Genomic DNA, 20,824 nt, shown 5'->3' with positions numbered 1-20,824 from the left:
CATATTCCGCAGCGCTTTACATACATTATCGTCGCTGTCCCCATCGGGGCTCACAATCTACAATGGCGCGGTCTGTAATCCTTATTATTGGTGTCTTGCTTTAGGTCGGAGCCACAGTTGAAATGAAAGCACCCGATGGATCCCTGCAGGAGGCGGTGATCAGTAAGCTGACGGACGCGAGCTGGTACACCGTGGGTGAGTGTGAGCCGCACGTCTCATTACATATCTGTGTGAAGACACAAGGAAGCTAACAGATTGTATAAAAATGTCACCCCCCCAGAGCAGAAATCAAAGTGAAGAAATGATAAAGCATTCTAAATCGTTAGGGCTCGTTCAGACGTGTGTATAATCTATCCACAGACCCAGTGTAGCCAGTGTGCCGATTATCCAGCTATACGATCTGCATGTAATGTTTACTGTGGCCATGAAAAATGTTACCATTGTTTTGCTTTAACTATTTTCTTTTCCTCTTCTTTTTAGTTTTTGACGATGGTGATGAAAGGACTTTGAGACGGACATCATTGTGTTTGAAGGGTGAAAGGCACTTTGCTGAGAGTGAGGTAATCCTGATGAAGAGGAGTATCACACACAGATTACATCTACACACACATTTTCCTCTGCATGTTTTGCTGTGGATTTGATGCAGGTTTTACCCTAATACATAGCAAAGGGTGAAAGTCGGCCATTCTTCAGAATTAATGTCCCCACTGCAGGTGACTGTCCACAGCGTGGGGATAGGATGTGGCGACGTTATATCCACTTTAATGCTAATCTAGAACATTGTGGGTTTTCCAACCCACAAATCCTGACCGGTCACGTGTGAATATATCCTTAAAGGGAACCCTGGACCACAGGCCGCATGAATCGGAAACAGCTAGTGCAGCCATGTATGCTTTACTCTGAAATTCTGCAGCGAAAGCATATTTTGAAAATCCATCTGGAAGTGACGCAGATGACTAGTCCAAGAGACAGGTCCCTGAGGGCTTCTCCCTGCCCCTCTCACCATGACTGACAAGTCTCTACCTATGTGTGTGTTTTAGGGGAGAGACCTGTCAGCCATGGGGTTCGGGGCATTTAGAATCCGGCCAATGACTGTGTCTCAAATGACAGATCTCTGCAGGCTTCCCCTGCCCTTCTTTCCATGATTGACAGGTCTCTCCTTATGTGTGTATGTAGAGAGAGACCTGTCAGTCAATGTGGTTTGGGGCGTGGAGAAGCTTCCGGGGACAGTCCCTGGTCTAGTCATCTTTGTCACACTGTCCCCGGCTGACTTTTCAGAGAGTTTTTTGCTGAAATAATATCGTCAGTGTCTGATTCATGCTGCTCATGGTTTGTGCTGCATGAATTCACTATCTGGTTCTCTTTTGAAGGTGTTGTCCGGCGCTGCTTACTTCTGCATAAATGGTAGTAGTGACGTTGTGACCGCCACATACCTGCCGAAACGTGTGCATGATCAGCAGGCATCACACGCGTCCTGTTGATTAGACCGGGACACGTGACTGCGTCACAGCAGCTGTGTGGGGTCAGCACGACATTGTCGCGTTTCACGTCCAATGTGGATGTGAGCGCTTGGCGGACAGCCCCTTTAAGGAAAGTTAAAGCATCATCTTTTGCTTCTATCTTACAGACTTTGGACCAACTTCCACTAACCAATCCTGAGCATTTCGGCACTCCTGTCATTGGGAAAAAATCCAACAGGGGGAGAAGGTCGTCTCTTCCAATGTAAGTAATGAGGATTTCGTCGTGTGTGTGTGTGTGTGTGTGTGTGTGTGTACGTGTGCCTGCATAATATATATATAATAATACTGCATGCTGCACGTCGTATCCTGCAATGTGATTTTTTTATTTAATTCCTTCAGTTTGCTGCATTGTAACATGATGGCGGCATTATCAGAATTTCCATTTCTCACCTATTTTTTTTTTCCTTTTTCCTGTCTGAAAGGCTGGGAAATTCCAGTCCAGCTCGCTGCTCCACTGTATAATTATAATGTCACCATAGTGATTGCTCCCCCGTCTACCAAACCCATTATTCTCTGCAGAAATATAGAGCACCTCTGACTGAGATCGGACTATTTGACATCTGTGATTTGGTGAAAATCAGATAATTGGTATCCTGACTTGTTAGTAAAACCTCAGGGACCCCCACCGATTCCCAGGATGAATGGGGATGGGCTGCTGTTCCCTGCTCAGGGCACTGTGTGGGGTCACTGGGGGTTTGAGCAGTCACCAATACAAAAGCCTTATGCCATTACGTTTTCTGGTGACAAACCCCTTTAATTATCTGTCGTATTTTTCTAGACTTGGGAGGGCTTACAATGCTGTAGGCACCTAAGCTACAAAGTATGTCTTGGATCATACCCTTCGTTCTAAGAGTCAATAAGAGTATCAAACACGTATGTTAAAAAAACAAAACAAATTCATAAAAAATAAATATATATTATTTATTAAATATATAATATATCTAAAATCCTACCCAGGCATGCGGAATTTTGGTGATGTTTTATCACCTTGTACTTCTAGACCTACATTCCGTTTTTCTCTTGTGTTTTCCCATAGGACCGAAGACGAGAAAGAAGAGAGCAGCAGTGAGGAGGAGGATAACGATTTGAAACGCATCGGGGATGAACTATTGGGAAAAGTTGTGAGGGTGAATTGCAGCTTGACAAATGCGTGCTACCCTGCTGTGGTGAGTGACGCGTTTCTTGACAATGTAGGTCATCTTTAAGGCCGGGTGGCCTATGCTGATTACTTCAGGATTGTTGAGTAAAGTAATGGAAATAGACATCGAACCAAAGTGTTAATAACTAAGCCAAAAAGACCTCGATCTCGTTGACTTGATCTAGGCCAGTGGCTAGTATGTGCTGACAGTCCAGGGTCCATGAAAGACCACAGGGCTGGCTTACTATTTTCTAATAGAAGAAAATGACCAGCACATCCAAGCTAGTGTGACCAGGAGCCAACGAAAAAAAACAACTAGAAAAAGATTAAGTTGCTCCCTGAATTGCTAAGAATGATTGCTCTAGAACATTGAAACTGCATTACTGCCATAGAAAATAGGAAAGCGCTACATAATATATATATGAAATATTGGAAAAATTAAACTGTAATATTACTATGAAAAATTACAGTAAAAAGAAAGGTACTTAGCACATAGATTGGTCAATATATGTGAGCCCAACAGCCAACGTCAAGGCGTCCCTCAGGCTATGTGCCCACGATGCAGAAATGAAGCAGAAAATTTCTGCTTCATTTCTGCAAGTAAAAACGCATGCGGAATTCCGCACGCGTTTATCGCACTTTTATCGCGCGATTTCCACATGCGGAATTGCCTTGCGTCTTTTAATGCATTGAAAAAGGCAATTCCGCTTGCGGAAACGCAAAATTAATGAACATGCTGCGGATTTATAAACACTGCGGAAAAATCCGCAGCGTGGGCATAGAACTTGCGGAATCCCCTTGGGGACCATGGGGAGCGGATTACCTAGCGTTTAACAAGCGTTTACGCTGCGGAAATTCCGCAGCGTAAACGCTTGAAAAACGCTACGTGGGCACGCAGCCTCAGTGTTGGATCCCTGTCCTGATATAACACCTCTCCTGGGCAAAAAACCTACAATTTATGGGGCAGGAAGGAACCAGCTAACTACTTAAAATCACCTGAGGCTGATGGGAGTGGGAGTGCACATGTCAAAAAAGTTATGCTACAAATAAAAGCTGTTTTCTGTTAGTTCACATTTGGTTTAGCCAAGTGCACGTGTATTTTTAATGGGGTGTCAGGAGTGAATCACTGCAAAACTCCATTTTTGGGGCGGCTATTTTTTTCAGGAGAGTAGAAATTCAACATGTCCGATACTTCTTTTCCTCCTAACATCGTCTGTTAGGCTTCTTTCACACGTCAGTATTTCCGGTACGTGTGGTGACCGTTTCCACACGTACCGGAGACACTGACACGTAGAATGAATGGGTCTGCGCACATGTCGGTGTGTTTCCACAGACCGTGTGTCTGTGTGTTTCCACACGTAGACATGTCCGTTTTTGGCCGGCAGCACGGATCACACAGACCCATTCAAAGTCAATGGGTCCGTGTAAACGCGGGCCGCACACGGATGCCATCTGTGTGACACATACCGGCGTTTGGGAATCAGTGTACAGTTAGCGCTGTTCCCAAGCGCCGGGTGCTGAACGCTGCCCTCATCATATTCCCCTGCTGGCTCTGCGATCAGCACCAGCAGGGACCATGATGAGAGTAGTCTGCTCCCCCTGAGTCCACCTGTAAAAATAAGAATAAAATAAAATCCTTATACTCACCTGTCCTAAGTGTCCCCCGCTGTAATCCATGCGACCGCTCAGCAGAGGAGCCCGGGAGAATTACTCGCTGCAGAGAGTGGGCCCTGGAGCTGCGCTTAGTGGGCGGTGTCCTGTCACTCACTGAGCGCAGCTCTGGGGCTGCTCGCTGTAGGAGTCATACTCCCTGACTCCTCTGCTGAGTGGTCAGAGGATTACAACTTGGGGATTTTTTAATTTTATTCTTATTTTTACAGGTGGAGATACCGGAAGCAGAATACTACTCTCCTCATTATCCCCTGCTGGTGCTGATCGCAGCGCCTGCAGGGAACAACGATGAGGGCAGCGTTCAGCACCCGGCGCTTGGGGACAGCGCTAACTTGACACTGATTCCCCGGTGCCGGTACGTGTGCTCCTGATGCAGTACACGGTTGCCACCCGTGTGACACAGGTGCACACGGACATCTCCGGTACTGTTTTTTTCTGGGAACGGAAATATCAGGACGTGTGAAACCGGCCTAAGGGAGAGTCGGGGGGCTGCCATACACTTTTTTTTTAATATTCGGCTAAAGTGTGGTTCTTAACAACTGCTTGTGTAAAAAAAAAAAAAAATGGCCCTGCCCCTTAGGATTTAATGGACAGAGGGGGAAAAAGCGGCTACATGATCTAAGGATGGGGCATGTTGAAATCCATTTTTACCTCCACAAACATCTGCTGTTAGGGCTCAATTAGGAGACCCTCATACAGCTCATCGGCACAAAATGACAGTTCAAACCAAGCTCAGGCGCTCGGTGCACCCTTGGTGTGGCCAAACAGTTCAGTGCACCTTCCCATCTGTTTGTTTTCTATCTTTCTCCGCCCTCATCGTCCTTGATTGACATCTCTAGCTTAATAGAGCCAGAGGATGGTGGAGATAGATGGAAAACAAGTAGGTGGGAATGTGCACTGAGCTGCTCTGCCATGCCAAGAGTGCACCGAGTGCATGTGCTTGGTTTTAAGTCATTTTGTGCCGACATTTAATTATTACAACACAGGATGTGTTACTGTTATGGATTTCTATTCAGTTAAATAACTTTACATACATTTAAAGGGGTTGTTCACCTTTAGCGACATTATTTTTTTCTCTTAAATGCATGTATTTGTGGCTAAAATCATTTTTGCTGTTGGGTTTCATTAAAATTTTTTACACCATTTGGATTTTACATGTTCGTTGTTCAACTTTGATGTGGTCTGTGGTCATAAATCAGCCGAGAGGAGATAAGAGAAAGACAGATAAAGGCTTATTAATAGTGTTGAGCGAGTATGTTCTATTAACCCTTTCTGCGAGTGTGCTCGGGCCGAGCTCCGAGTAGTTACAGCTGCTCGGTGATATGGTTGAATCGCTCCCGTGTGCATGATTTGCAACTGTTTGACAGTTTTATTACATGGGAGGAATGTCTATTTCTTACACATTCCTCACATGTAATAAAGCTGTCAAACAGTTGCAAATCAGGGAGTGATTCAACCATATCACCGAGCAGCTGTAAATACTCAGAGCTCGGGCCGAGCATACTCGGACAGAACATACTCGCTCAACACAACTTATTAACTTTCCTGTTCGGACGAGCCCTCTGACTGATTCTACGTTGACTCATTCTGCAGCCAGCAATAGACAGGCAAACTGTACAAAAGTTTGAGAAACCCCAAAAGCAAAGATTAATTGTAGCCCCAGATACCACCATTTAAGCAAAAAGTGTCCGCTAAGGTGGACATCCCCTTTAATGGTATAAAGACGATCCTGCATTATTTGTGCAGCGCTTCAGAGACTTAGGATGTGGGCAACTGGGCGGTTTCTATATATATATATATATATATATATATATATATATATATATATATATATATATATATATATATATATATATATATATATATATATATATATATATATATATATATATATATATATATATATATATATATATATATATATATATATATATAATATATTACTGACCAAAAGTTTGGACACACCTCATTTAAAGATTTTTCTGTATTTTCATGACTACCTCTTGAAGCTCATCAAGAGAATGCCAAGAGTGTGCAAAGCAGTCATCAAAGCAAAAGGTGGCTACTTTGAAGAACCTAGAATATAAGACATATTTTCAGTTGTTTCACACTTTTTTGTTAAGTATATAATTCCACATGTGTTAATTCATAGTTTTGATGCCTTCAGTGTGAATGTACAATTTTCATAGTCATGAAAATACAGAAAAATCTTTAAATGAGAAGGTGTGTCCAAACTTTTGGTCTGTCTGTCTGTCTGTATGTATGTGGCCCCATGATTACAGGGAGAATGATCAGTGTATGGTGGTATTATGGGAGATGTTGGTGACCATCCTGTGAACATAATCCAGTCTCTAGCATTGTATTCCCACCACTTCGGGCACAGCCGTGTCTTTGGAACATCTGGTGATTGCCTCTTTAAGGTTGTCCCGGCGCCCGTCCACCACTGGCGCTGCCTTTAGTAGTCCGGTACGGCCGGCACACAGAGCTGGCATTCTGTCTCAGCTGCCTAGCTTTCCTTTGTCTGTAATTATCTAGAAAAACGTATTTATCAAGGGTGAGTTGGAAATGAAAACTCACGGCTGCACTGTGTGCTCTCTAATGCTGCACGCAGACGCTGCTTTGCCTCTGCAATATCAGAGGAGTGTAGGGTCACTGCCGCTCCTTGTATCCTGCATCAGGGCAGTGCTTACAAGCACTCATTGCCTAGGAAACCGACCACCGTTGATAGATTGCAGAAGTGGCCAGTAACCTAGTCAGCGAGCAGTAAACTATAGAACTCTTCTTGAGAACAGAGAGTATTTTTTTAACCCCTTCACCAACTTTTGGGATTTTTCGTTTTTCCGTTTTTCACTTTTGCTCACCTTCTTCCCAGAGCCATAACTTTTTTTTTTATTTTTATGTCAATATGGCCGTGTGAGGGCTTGTGTTTTTGCGGGATGAGTTGTACTCTCTTGATCACCACCATTAGTTTTACCATATTGTGTACTGAAAAACGGGAAGAAAAATCAAAATGCAGTGAAATTGCATAAAAGGTGCAATTCCACAGTTTTAAATTTTTTTTTATTTATTTATTTTTTTAACCATGTTCACTAAATGCTACAACTGACCTGCTGTTATGATAGGTTCTTTTTTACAAAGTTTGTGTGTGTGTGTGTGTGTGTGTGTGTGTGTGTGTGTGTGTGTGTGTGTGTGTGTGTGTGTGTGTGTGTGTGTGTGTGTGTGTGTGTGTGTATATGTATATATATATATACAGTTATATGAAAAAGTTTGGGCACCCCTATTAATCTTAAGCTTAATGTTTTATAAAAATTGGTGTTTTTGCAACAGCTATTTCAGTTTGATATATGTAATAACTGTTGGACACAGTAATGTTTCTGCCTTGAAATGAGGTTTATTGTACTAACCTGGATGAAGGTATTTTTGACCATTCCGCTTTACAAAACAATTCCAGTTCAGTTAAGTTTGATGGTCGCCGAGCCCTCTTCAAATGATCCCACAGATGTTCAATGATATTCAGGTCTGGGGACTGGGATGGCCTTTCCAGAACATTGTAATTGTTCCTCTGCATGAATGCCTGAGTAGATTTGGAGCGGTGTTTTGGATCATTGTCTTGCTGAAAGATCCATCCCCTGCGTAACTTCAACTTTATCACTGATTCTTGAACATTATTGTCAAGAATCTGCTGATACTGAGTGGAATCCATGCGTCCCTCAACTTTAACAAGATTTCCTGTGCCGGCATTGGCCACACAGCCCCAAAGCATGATGGAACCTCCACCAAATTTTACTGTGGGTTGCAAGTGTTTTTCTTGGAATGCTGTGTTTTTTTGCCGCCATGCATAATGCCTTTTTGTATGACCAAACAACTCAATCTTGGTTTCATCAGTCCACAGGACCTTGTTCCAAAAAGAAATTGGCTTCTCCAAATGTGCTTTTGCATACCTCAGCCGACTCTGTGGCATGCTTGCAGAAACGGTTTCTTTCGCATCACTCTCCCATACAGCTTCTCCTTGTGCAAAGTGCGTTGTATAGTTGACCGATGCACAGTGACACCATCTGCAGCAAGTTGATGCTGCAGCTCTCTGGAGGTGGTCTGGGGATTGTCCTTGACTGATCTCACCATTCTTCTTCTCTGCCTTTCTGATGTTTTTCTTGGCCTGCCACTTCTGGCCTTAACAAGAACTGTCCCTGTGTTCTTCCATTTCCTTACTATGTTCCTCACAGTGGAAACTGACAGGTTAAATCTCTGAGACAGCTTTTTGTATCCTTCCCCTGAACAACTATGTTGAATAATCTTTGTTTTCAGATCATTTGACAGTTGTTTTGAGGAGCCCATGATGCCACTCTTCAGAGGAGATTCAAACAGGAGAACAACTTGCAAGTGGCCACTTTAAGTAGCTTTTCTCATGATTGCATACACCTGGCTATGAAGTTCAAAGCTCAATGAGGTTACAAAACCAAAAAAAGTGCTTTAGTAAGTCAGTAAAAAGTAGGTAGGAGTATTTAAAACAAGAAAATAAGGGTGCCCATACTTATGCACCTGTCAAATTTTGTTTGAATGCAGATTGCACATTTTCTGTTAGTACAATAAACCTCATTTCAAGGCAGAAACATTACTGTGTCCAACAGTTATTACATATATCAAACTGAAATAGCTGTTGCAAAAACACCAATTTTTATAAAACATTAAGCTTAAGATTAATAGGGGTGCCCAAACTTTTTCATATAACTGTGTATGTGTATATGTGTATATATATGTATGTATGTGTGTGTATATATATATATATATATATATATATATATATATATATATATATATATATATATATATATATATATATAATATGGCGCCCTTTTCCGAGACCCGTAGCATCTCCATTTTTCATGATCTGGAGCCAGGTGAGGGCTTATTTTTTGCGCGCCGAGTTAACTCTTTTTTATTGATACCATTTTGGAGTAGAAATTATGTTTTGATTGCTCGTTGTTGCAATGCTGTTTATTGACCGGATTAATTCTTTTTGTATTTTGATAGGGCGATTCTGAACACGGCGATACCAAATATGTGTATTTGAACTTTTTTAATACTTTTAAAAACTTTTTTTTATTACTTTTTACATGCTGCAATAGTCTCCTTAGGAGACTTGAAGCTGCGATCATCTGATCGCTTGTGCAACACGTAGCAGGGCTTCAGCCCTGCTGTGTGTTGCAGAAATGCTCATCTATAAATGCCGGCCATGGGGGGCACTCATAGCAGATGGGCAATGACAACCACAGGGGTCTCCTACAGATCCAGGGTTGTCATGCCAACCCATTGGCACCTCACCATCATGTGGGCGGGTCTTATGACGTGCTAAATGCCACTGTCGGAGATTGACAGTGGCATTTCACATTTTAACAGCCGTTGGTGAGTCGCGATTCCACCCGCGTCTGTTAGGGGCACATGACAGCCGATCAGATCATGTGCCAGAAAATGTGCGGGCTCAGTGCCGGAGCCCGCATCAAAGGGAGGGAGGTGACCTATGACGTATATATAAATCATAGGTTGTAATGTGGCTAATAAGGTTTTTAGAAGCACTTTGCAATTTTACCCATTTAACAAGATGAGACAATCCCTTAAAGGTGGATTCTCAAGTTGTCTCTTGAGCTGCTCAGAGCAGTGCAGTCGCCTTACTTCCTGGTTTCTGGCAGGGCGGGCTCTCCTCCCTGAGTGACAGTTCTGGTGAGCAGCTGAGCTGTAGTATTAGTAGAACTATACAGCTCATTACAGGTTGTTCTGTAACACATTCAATAGCTTGTTTTTGAGTCTACACAGCTATCACTGCATTTACACATAGACAACATGGTATTTGAACAAGCACACAAATCCAGACAGTGAGAGCTATGATAAGGAGAGCTGTTCTGAAAGCTGCTGGCTGGTGATTTTGCAAGGTTTATAAAAGAAGCTTGACAGGAGCTAAGATGGAAGGGAGGTGAGCAGATAATTGATGTATAGAAATAAGTGGGCTGGAGAGAGGTGTCTGGGATGTTAAAAGTTAACTCCTCTTCTGGAATGCACATTTTCCACCAGGGTTTGGACCAGGGCTGTGGAGTTGGTGTCGGAGCCCATTTTGGTGGAGTCGGTATAAAGTGGACTGACTCCAACTCCTAAAATATATAATAAATTGGGTACAGTAGTTCAATGCAGTTTGTGGGGAATATTTTTTTCATAAGAATTTGGTAAAGTTATGAAATGTCCTATAAATGTCTGTCCTATTCCTGATCTAAGGGTCTAGACTTTTAGCTGAGATAAATCTGTGCTACAATAAATTTATCACTTAAACATGAGCCATGTATGAGGGAGTCGGAGTCAGTGTCATGGACATTGAGGAGTCGAAGGTCTGACTTACCGACTCCACAGCCCTGGTTTGGACGCCAAGCTCCATAGAACCCAGCTGTACACTAAGAAAGATAAAAGCTGTCACAGCCGGAGACTGACAGCGGGTACAAAAAAGCAAGTCAATTGCAAACTTGCTTATTTTCATGCGAATAGCCTTTTTCTTGTAAATTGTAAATGGCCTTTTAATTTCTCTACCAGCAAGGCCACCATTACACCAACCATAGTTGTCCTATGTGTGATCTTCTAGTTACACGTACCCTTTCGTTTTGCAAATGCCGTAACATTCACGTCCTATTCTGTTTTCTTCTTTTGCTTTAGGTCGTTTCTCCGAGTTGCAGCGACGATACAACTGTGAAGAAAGACCAATGCTTGGTTCGATCCTTCGTGGACGGGAAATTGTAAGTATTTTTAACATTTCTTTATAGAAAGTGAATGTTTTGTGTGTGACCTAAATCCCTCCTCAATACTGCTGTCATCATGGCCGGCACATGTAGGGCCGTTTACTGCCGGTGTGTAAAGGGATCGGAGTCTCTTTAAAGGGAATCGGAACATTTACCTGTTGCATGAAATAAGTTTTTATATTATTCCCTTAATGACGGGAGCATTTTCCGTTTTTGCTTTTTCTCTTTTGCTCCCCTTCTTTCCAGAGCCAGAACTTTTTTTATTTTACCATCAATATGGCCAGGTGAGGGCTTATTTTTTGCGGGACGAGTTGTACTTTTAAACGCTATCACTGGTTTTACCATATTGTGTACTGGAAAACGGGGAAAAAATTCGAAGTGCGGTGAAATTGCAAAAAAATACAATTCCACAGTTGTGTGTTTTTTTTTTTTTGTTTTTTTTTTTGTTTGTTTTTTACCACGTTCACTGAATGCTAAAACTGACCTGCCATTATTATTCTCCAGGTCATTACGAGTTCGTAGACACCAAACATGTATAGGTTCTTTTTTATTTAAGTGGTGAAAAAAAATTCCAATATTTAACAAAAAATGGCGCCATTTTCCGAGACCCTTAGTGTCTCCATTTTTCGTGATCTGGGGGCCGGGTGAGGGCTTATTTTTTGCGCGCCGGGCTGACGTTTTTATTGCTACCATTTTGGGATAAATCCGACGTTTTGATCGCCCGTTATTGCATTTTATTGCAATGTTGCAGCGACCAAAAAAAGTAATTCTGCCATTTGGAATTTTTTTCTCGTTACACCGTTTACTGATCGGATTAATTCTTTTTTTATATTGCTAGATTGGGCGATTCTGAACGCGGCGATATCAAATGTGTATGTGGGGTTTATTTTTTATTTTATTTTGAATGGGGCGAAAGTGGGGTGATTTAAACTTTTTTTATATTTTTTTTAATATTCTTAAAAACATTTTTTTACACTTTTTGCATGCTTCAATAGTCTCCATAGGAGACTAGAAGCAGCAGTTATCTGATCCCCTCTGCTACATACAGGGGATGAGCAGATCGCCTCTATGTAGTAGAAATGCTCACTTGCTATGAGCGCCGACCACTGGGTGGCGCTTATAGCAAGCGAGACATGACAACCACAGGGGTCTGCTGCAGACCCCAGGTTGTCATGCCCACACCTCGGTGACCCGCGATCACGTGACGGGGTTACCGATGGGCGGGGCTAATGCCGCTCTTCCGGCACGGCGCTGTTAAATGCTGCTGTCAGAGATTGACAGTGGCATTTATCTGGTTAACAGCCGCAGGTGGATCACGATTCCACCCGCAGCTGTTGCTTGCACATGATAGCTGTAAGAATCAGCTGACATGTGCCCAGTTCAGTGCGGGCTCAGCGCCGGAGCCCCCGCTGAACCGGCCTTTCCGACATGGTGCGTACTATTATTGACCACGTCGGAAAGGGTTTAAGCATGTTTTAAGTTGATGATTGATTTCTTTTTTATTTTCAAATGTGAGTATCTGTATTAAAAAAATCCTGAAATCTGCTGTCTTTACTCTGGCCGATGTGCCTTTTAATAAGCTGACACTCCCTGCTCTGTTCAGATACTTTTCAGCTGTCTCATTATCATCACAGACAGGTGAACACTTTTTATACAACACAGAATCCAACATTCACAATAGGGTGATGACACAGCTCACCTCCTCCCTCTTCTGCAGGGATCTTGCCTTGAAAACTCTGATAGAAGTCAGTGAACATCTCCAGGCTTTTGTTATCTGTGTGGCCGCTGTTTGCATGTCTCTAAATTCAATGAACAGCAGCCCCGGTATGATGGCCGCCCCTTTAATCTCTATCACAAAACAAAATAAAAAGTCTATAATCTGCAACTAAAAAATAAAAAAAAAAAATTGAAAATTATATAGATGAAAAGAATTTGAATGCCTGAATTGCCATTTTCTGCCTCACCCGTCCCCAAAAAATGCAATAAAAAGCGATCAAAATGTCAAATATACCCCAAAATATTATAAAAAAGTCAGCTAAGGGCTTCAAAAAATCAGCTCCATGGACGAAAGAATCCAAAAGTTACAAGGCTCTGAAAAAAGTGACACAAATAACTTTATATTTTTTTTCTTTAATACCATCTTCAGGTTATTTTTTTCACCACCCAAAAAAAAAAAATAATAATTGGAAAAAAAAGTTGAATTGCTTTTTTGGCAATTTCACTTCACTTGAATTTTTTCCCGTATATTTGTTCGTGTAATTAAAAACTACGACTCGTCCTGCAAAAAAAACCAAGCCCTCGTACAGTTACGTCGACAGAAAAATAAAAAAAGTTATGGCTGTTGGAAAAATAAGAAGGGAAAACGAATGCGCAAATTGGCAACTTATTTTCTGCTCACTAGTGGGTACAACTATGAAATTATTTTTTGCACTTTTGGACGGCAATCTCATTTTTCTGTAAAACCTTGCTGTGACCTAAACTTATATTAAGAAGAATAGTGCCACCCTGTGGCCAAATTGAGTTACTGATGTACCGTGGGCATTCTTCCCCATCCGTAATCTCGGGCGAGGGCTACAGGGAAGTCGTGGTAAAATGGCAGGATGATCACAACGCAGTCTCATTGAGGAAACCGGACATTACATTGGGACATCTTAAAGACTTTGTCCACTTTTGGGGACAATTTTTTATTTTTTTATTTTATTAAATGCATGTAATTGAGGCTCAAAATAAATGTTGCATTTGGGCTTCATTAAAAACGTTGCACTGTTTTCCTTCTATAGCCTCTGTGTTGCACTATTACTGACTGCAGAAAGAATTAACTGAGTATCCATCAGTGAGCTCATCATGACAGTCTGACGGGTACTATCGAACGCTTATCTCTTCTTCTGATCTCCTCTCAGCTGATTTATGACCACATGAAAGTTGAATGTTTAGAGAAACAACTGGTAAAATCCAAATGGTGCAAAACTTGCAATGAAACCCAATTGCAAAATTTATTATCAATCCAGGCACTTTTTTTTTTTTTTATAACAAACTTGACACCAGAAATGTACAACATATTCTCAAGATCTTAAATTGCTTTAGTTAGACAGCATGAAAATAAGTAAGTTTACAATTGACTTGTTTTCTGTCTGCTGTCATTTTTCTGCTGTGAGAGCTTTCATCTTTCATAGTGTACAGCTCGTTTCTGTGGAGCTTGGCAATTAGTGCCTGCCCAGACCTTGGCCAAGTGTGCGCATTAGCTACTTTCTAGGAGAGGAGATAACTCCTAACATACCAGCCACCTCTCTCCAGCCCATTGATTTCTATACAGCAGTTATCTGCTCAGCTCCTGACAAGCTGCTGTTATAAACCTTGCAAAATCACTATCCCTCAGGTTTCCGAGCAGGTCTGCTAATCACTGCTCTCACTGTCCTGAGCTGTGTGCTTGTTCTGATTCTCTATATGCGTGTGTATATATAGTGCTAGCAGTGTAGACTCAGGACAAACCACGAGATCTGAATGTGTTACAGCAGAACTTGTGCTGAGCTTTATATTTCTACTAACACTACAGCTCTGCTGCTCACCAGATCTGTCACTCATGCCAGAGAAGTGCCCGCCCTGCCAAGAACTAAGGACACTGTAAGGGAACTTCAGAGCTGAGCTGCCCAAGAGACCACTTAAGAATACCCTTTTTAAGGCCAAATTCACCCATGTGCTGGAAATGCATCGGATGTTTTGATCAGAGTTGTCTTTGCAGATTGTTGAATTACATTGCTAATTTTTCTCAACAATGGACACTGCGGCCGAATCTTGACGGTCACCATTAAGTCAGTAGGGACTGTGTGTCATCAACGGAGTCCATTGTGCCCACAGAGCCTGCTCTCAGTTGTGGTCGTCTCTTTAACATCGATATGAGCAGAACTTATTATAATCGCGCCGGCACAGAAATGTGGCTTTTTTATCGGTTTTTTTTTTTTTTTATTTACTTATTTTCTAGTCTTTTCTTTTTCCTTTTATTTAGCCTTTCAGTAGCAAGGAAAGATATTGAGGAACTTGACATGAACGCACTAAAATCGGAGAGCGCTGCGGAGCCAGGTAATTGTGCCCATCTTGATTTGTATTCTTTCCATATGCAGGGAGGTGGTCTTTTCTGTTACTGCACTTAGTATTGATACGAGCTAAAATTTTAGAAGTTCTCCTATCTGTAATAAGGTATACGTGCGCAGGTTATCAGGTCCAGATTATCAGCCTGCATCCAGCGCTCAAGTCCTTGCAGAAATATGTTTCCAAAGTTCTAATTTTGTGGAAGGAACCTGCCCTATGATTGTGCAACGTCATGGGGAATTAGTGCATGATGATGAAACGTTTTTTTGTTTTTTTTTTTCTCCGACCAGGTATAAAGGAAGCCATAACTTTTTTCAACTCCCGGACAATCCCCTGCAATTGGAAAATGGACATAAGTGAAATATTGGAGTCTTCCAGCAGCGATGAAGAAGACCGGGACGCAGAGGCTAGTGACGGCGAGCGGAACAAAGAAGAAGAGGAAGATGTGGAGGTGAGTGCTCCGTCATTGGCATACAGTGCAATAATTCAGCACCTTATAATCTAGGTTCTTGGCTCTTAAATCTGCGCTGTAGACCTGATATTTATTTTCAATATGTTTACAACTGGGCTTAAAACACAAATATTAAAGTTTGAGATTTTATATGGAAATTTTCTGTTGTGCAGTTGAAGCTATTTTTCCCTGTTATCAGCCGTTTTTGGCTGGCTCTAATGTGCAGATGAATCTCGTCTCTCCTGTATATTTACACATGTGAGAGTTTTGCCTTTTAGTTGACTTCTCCCTTATTTCAGCGTGATACCAGAGAGGATAGTACTTAGTGAATGGTGCAAAAATGGCATTATATGTGACACTGTGCAGAAGTACTCCGGACTACACTCCTACTCGCCCACCTAAGGCACGGTTCGCACGTCTCATATTTGTTACTGATTTGCTAAATTTGAAGTCCACAACGTTCCTGCATCTATATCCGTGCATATTTTCCGCACTTATTCATTAGTTTTTGGGTTGTTTTTTTTCACTCCTTACAAAACAATGCCAGGCCAGTGATGTAACCCTAGTGGATTTAGGGCAACCATTTGAAATGAAAGGGTAACATTCGCACCGATTAAGGAGTTTCCACAACAAAAAAAAAACAATTTCTGCTGAATTTTGCATGAAAAAAAAAAAAAAAAACAATAAGTGCATGAGGTTAAATGGAACTGGTCACTTCCCAGGAACGATATTTACTTGCAGATAAAGGCTTGCTGGAGCAGCAGATACAGGGAAGAAATGAAGTTATATCCTCCCTGCAGCCACTCTCTACCAGTCAGCGGGGCGGTGCAGGAAGAGGTTACAGTCACACTCGCTATACTGTGAACGCAACTGTAATCACTCCCCAGCATTTTGATTGATAGCGCGTGTGATTGAGAGCCTGCTCTGTGCACAATGTGCCGCTTAGTGATTACTGCTCACCCATGGTGTAGTGAGCTCCCTGCACCAACCCGATTACTGGAAGCAAGCTGTTGCATGGAGGATATAACTTAAAGGGGTATTCCCATCTCCAAGATCCTATCCCATTATGTAGTAGGTGTAATAATAATATTAGCAAATACTTCCAATTAGAAATGTAATGTAGTTCTTCAGATTTGCTATGTCACTTACCCCATGTGCAGGGCATTGCTGTAGCTTGGGTATCAATGGTTACGACCACTAGCAACTAACTGTCACTATATGAGTTGTCTTAACCACGGATACCTAATCTACTACAATGCCCTGTACATCTGGTAAGTAACATAGCGAATCTGAAGAACTATACTACATTTCTAATTGGAGGTATTTGCTACTATTATTATTAATATTACACCTACTACATATTGGGATAGGATATTGGAGATGGAAATTCCCAATTTCAATAAGACAGCCCTGCAAGCTTTAAATGCTATTAACCTGCAGATTAAAACTATATCAGCAAATTTAAATAGCGTTTCTGGGGGTGATAGGTTCCGTTTAAATTTAATTTGGCACTACTTTTCTCACCATATTAGAGCAGCATGATGTAGGGACAGAGACCCTGATTCCAGCAATGTGTCACTCACTGAGCTGATTGCTGCAGTTTTGATAAAATCGCTGTTTTATCTTCTGTAGTTCTCTGACTGCTGAGCTCTGTATAACCCCACCCACATCACTGATTGGCAGCTTTCTGCCTATGCACAGTGTGCACAGAAAGCAGCCAATCAGTGGTGCTGGGGGCGGGGTTATACCAAGCTCATGAATATGGAGGACTACATGGCAGCAGGTTTACTAGTCCTCTAGTGATAATCTCCTGCTGATAAAACTGTGATTGTGTTCAAAACTGCAGCAAATAGACCAGTAGGTGACACATCACTGGAATCAGGGTCTCCGTCTTTACATTACGATGCTCTCAGGTTACTTGGCGAAAACCTGGAGACAGATTCCCTTTAAACTTTAAAGGGATTCCCTTTAAAGATTCCCTTTAAACTCAACCACTTTGCATGTAATCTAAAATCCACAGCAAATCTGCCATGTGTGAACCAAGCCTAAAAGGGTCTGTCAGATATTCGGGAAACCTCAAACCTTGTCAAGCATTTAGAAATCTGCCCTGCTGACCATAGGATATCCATCCTGGTCCCCCCTATACCTGACAAATGTTTGGATTAAATGTTAGTGATGTGACGTCACATTATGGCTTCTGTTAATGTCAGCCGAGGTCTCCGGACACTGATGTTTGCGGACATTCTGTACCCGGTGTTATCCTTAGGGGGTGGCGTCTCGTATTTGGGGTTGAATGTACAACATTGTAGGATTTTTTTTTGATATTTAGTATTTCCAGTATTTCTGCTCTCAGGTACAGAACATTTCTGTCTCAGTTTCATCATGTTCAGCATTAATGATTTCAGCTCTTGAGAAATATCCTGTATTTTTTTTCTTTCATAATGAGCATGTAAAGGGTTTTCCAGGTTTAACTTTTGTCTGCCGGCCTGCCCTGTGTAAAAGTGAGAACATCAGCTGAAGTTGCTCCAGCGCTGTCTATAGCCTTCCCTCCGGTCCATGCTGACGCGGCGGCAGCAGCAGAGACATCAAGGCTGGAGCACGTTATCACCTCTGCTGCCTCGTCAGCAATGACCAGGGGCAGCGCTGTAATGGCGGCAGGAAAGTCTGATTTTCCAATAGACCTTGCTTGTAGAAAAAGTTAAACCTGGAAAACCCCTTTAAGGTTTGGATCAGATGAGCGCAGTTTTGCTGTGTGCCATCTGCACGCACAATGGATTGCGCCCTGATCACACATGGACCAATCTAAGTGATCAGGGTGACTTTCCATGTGCAGCAGACCCTAATCTGGGTGCTGACTGCAAATGTGTACCTATAGCAATCAATAGCATGATTTGGTTTCTAAATATTTTTTATTAATTGATTTTCTGTTGTCCGGGGTCTTTATAGTGGGTTTTTTGTTTTTTTTTTCGGGAAAACCCCTGTCCTATGGCTGCAGTTAAAAAAACAAAACACAACCTGTGGTTTACACGCCAGCGCTGAGTCTCCCCCTGCGTGGTGTCTGTTGTGTGGAGCGCTAAAGTCACGGTGATAGCGCTGCCACTAATCACTGAGCTCAGCGTTTCTGCCTGAGTTTATGGCACAAGCCACTGAGCTCATTGATTGGATGTAGAGCTAACAAAATGACGTGAGCGCTGCCGACCTCGGGAGCAGCGGCGGAGACTCCACCCTGGACCCGGGGAAGGGCGTGGAAAGTAATGTTTTGTTTTTGAACAAACTTGCTGCATCCCAAGGACAGGAGTTTTCTGAAAGTTTTATAATTTGGCAGTCTGCTGTGCATTCTGATATAAGTTACGCTCTGGTCTGATTAATTTTGGGGACTAGGCTGGGGTATGGATTTGTTTAGGGCACGTGTTGCCCGTGTTCCATGCTGAGTTTTTCGCACTACTATTTGGCGATAGTATTTTGGAAATATGGGTACAATTATGCTTTTAGGGTTTCTAATCAAACAATCTTCCATATATTCAAGTATGTGAACCTCCTTGGACAAAGCTCTTAACGCTCCTCTGATGTCCTGTTGTGTGGCTGAATGCTATTGTATGTGCATTTCTCTTCTATAGGGTACCGTTACTGTAAGGGTCACATTGTGCTTGGCACTTTTATTCTACTTTGATCATTATTGGGTATTTCTTTTTTTTTTTCCCTACTTTTTGTGTCATGGTGCACATTTTCCTGCAGATCAGATTTAACCAGATTTAACCAATCTACTTGTATGGGGGTGATAGTTGTTTTGTAGTAATGATGCATCACCCATCTGATCAAATTACAGGAGTTTTCTTCTTACCCAAGAGGAGAGACTCCAGGACGGGCTGATTTTCAGCAGCATGTCTGACATACTCGTTATGTGCCCCACTGTATAGATACCGATGCCAATCCCCTAGTTGTCAGATTACTGCTTTGTATAGCATTTTCTGTAGCCAGAACCAGAGTTATCACTGGAGTCCATAGATGCCTCTAGGGTCGTTTCCATCTTTGTAGATGATTAGTGCCTGTCATTACTAGCACTTTTGCAATTTACTGCTTGTTAAAATTTGCAGCAGTTCTTGAGATATCAACACTTTTTTTTTTTTTTTCTTTTGTTTGCAGCTCGTTGCCTCGGAGACCGGCCACCACTGCTGAACAGCAGAACATGCGTAGTGCTTACATGCTCTTTTCTGTTTGATGCTATGTTTGAAGTTGCTGGTCAAGATCGCTGGAGTTGATGTTTATCTCCTAATCCAGGCCAGCTCTTACAAGCTAGACAGACAGCAGCAGTAGTCGGTCTCCTAGGAAACGAGCGGTAAACAAGTGTAATTGTTAATATCTCCAGAACGGCTGCAAATTTTAATAAGAAGTAAATAGCAAAAGTGCTTGATTTTACAAGGACAATCCAGCAATATTCATCTAATGAAGGATGGATGCCAGCTGGATATGAAGACCAGAGAAGGTTGGGCACATGAAGATGGACATGAAGGGTAGTGACGTATACGGGACCTTTACTGGTGTGAATTAAAGAGGTTTTCCAGTTCTTTAGGGTGGGCCACCAATATGAGACTGGTACACTCTCCGATCAGCTGTTCGCAGAAGAGCGTTGTGCGGCTCTGTACTTTTTGTCGGCCGTTTTTATATGAAGGGAGCATTCTCACGGGGCATTTCCACTGCAGATATCTGCAGATACGGCCCAGGTAAGCCATACATGTCACCCCTTCTGCATTTCATAACTGAAGATTTTTACATTCACAGCGTTGGTCAATTTACGTCGTGGATATTCTGTAAAGATTTCTAAAAACCTCATACACATTACTGCTACTGTAAAGCCCTGCTGATTTTTCCACCACCCCAAAAGAAAACAATCTGGACTTAAAATCTTACAATCTGCTCCAAGGGAAAGTACTCCTACTGGGACGCTAATGCATCGTTAGCGGTGTGCTAATGGGGGTCAGAGCATTGGTGCCGGACTCAAAATATCCGAGGATCACATTGGAAAAGTCTTTGTGAAAATGTTAGAAGATTCTCACAACAGATTTTTTTTTTTTTTTTTTACATTTGAGTGTCACTTTGGTCCCGTGTCGTCGGACCTCCTGCAGGACCGGCTGCTGCATAGTACAAGTCCCGTGTTGTCGGACCTCCTGCAGGACCGGCTGCT

At 42.2% G+C, this 20,824-nt stretch overlaps 1 protein-coding gene across 2 annotated transcripts in view; it reads left to right on the top strand.

Moving 5' to 3' along the window:
* Positions 1 to 20,824, top strand: part of ARID4A (AT-rich interaction domain 4A) — a 58,587-nt gene that overhangs the window by 6,989 nt on the left and 30,774 nt on the right. For both annotated transcript variants that reach the window (XM_073638762.1, XM_073638763.1), the window contains exons 5-11: positions 105 to 195; positions 481 to 560; positions 1,628 to 1,722; positions 2,557 to 2,686; positions 11,023 to 11,102; positions 15,109 to 15,182; positions 15,482 to 15,642. In XM_073638762.1, coding sequence (XP_073494863.1) covers positions 105 to 195; positions 481 to 560; positions 1,628 to 1,722; positions 2,557 to 2,686; positions 11,023 to 11,102; positions 15,109 to 15,182; positions 15,482 to 15,642 — 711 coding nt within the window. The remainder of the gene's footprint in view (positions 1 to 104; positions 196 to 480; positions 561 to 1,627; positions 1,723 to 2,556; positions 2,687 to 11,022; positions 11,103 to 15,108; positions 15,183 to 15,481; positions 15,643 to 20,824) is intronic.

The sequence above is a fragment of the Phyllobates terribilis genome, unplaced genomic scaffold, assembly GCF_046119375.1.
Source record: "Phyllobates terribilis strain yellow unplaced genomic scaffold, ASM4611937v1 Scaffold_7__3_contigs__length_470593459, whole genome shotgun sequence".
In the NCBI taxonomy this organism is placed as follows: domain Eukaryota; kingdom Metazoa; phylum Chordata; class Amphibia; order Anura; family Dendrobatidae; genus Phyllobates; species Phyllobates terribilis.
This window is presented reverse-complemented; position numbering and strand designations above follow the sequence as displayed.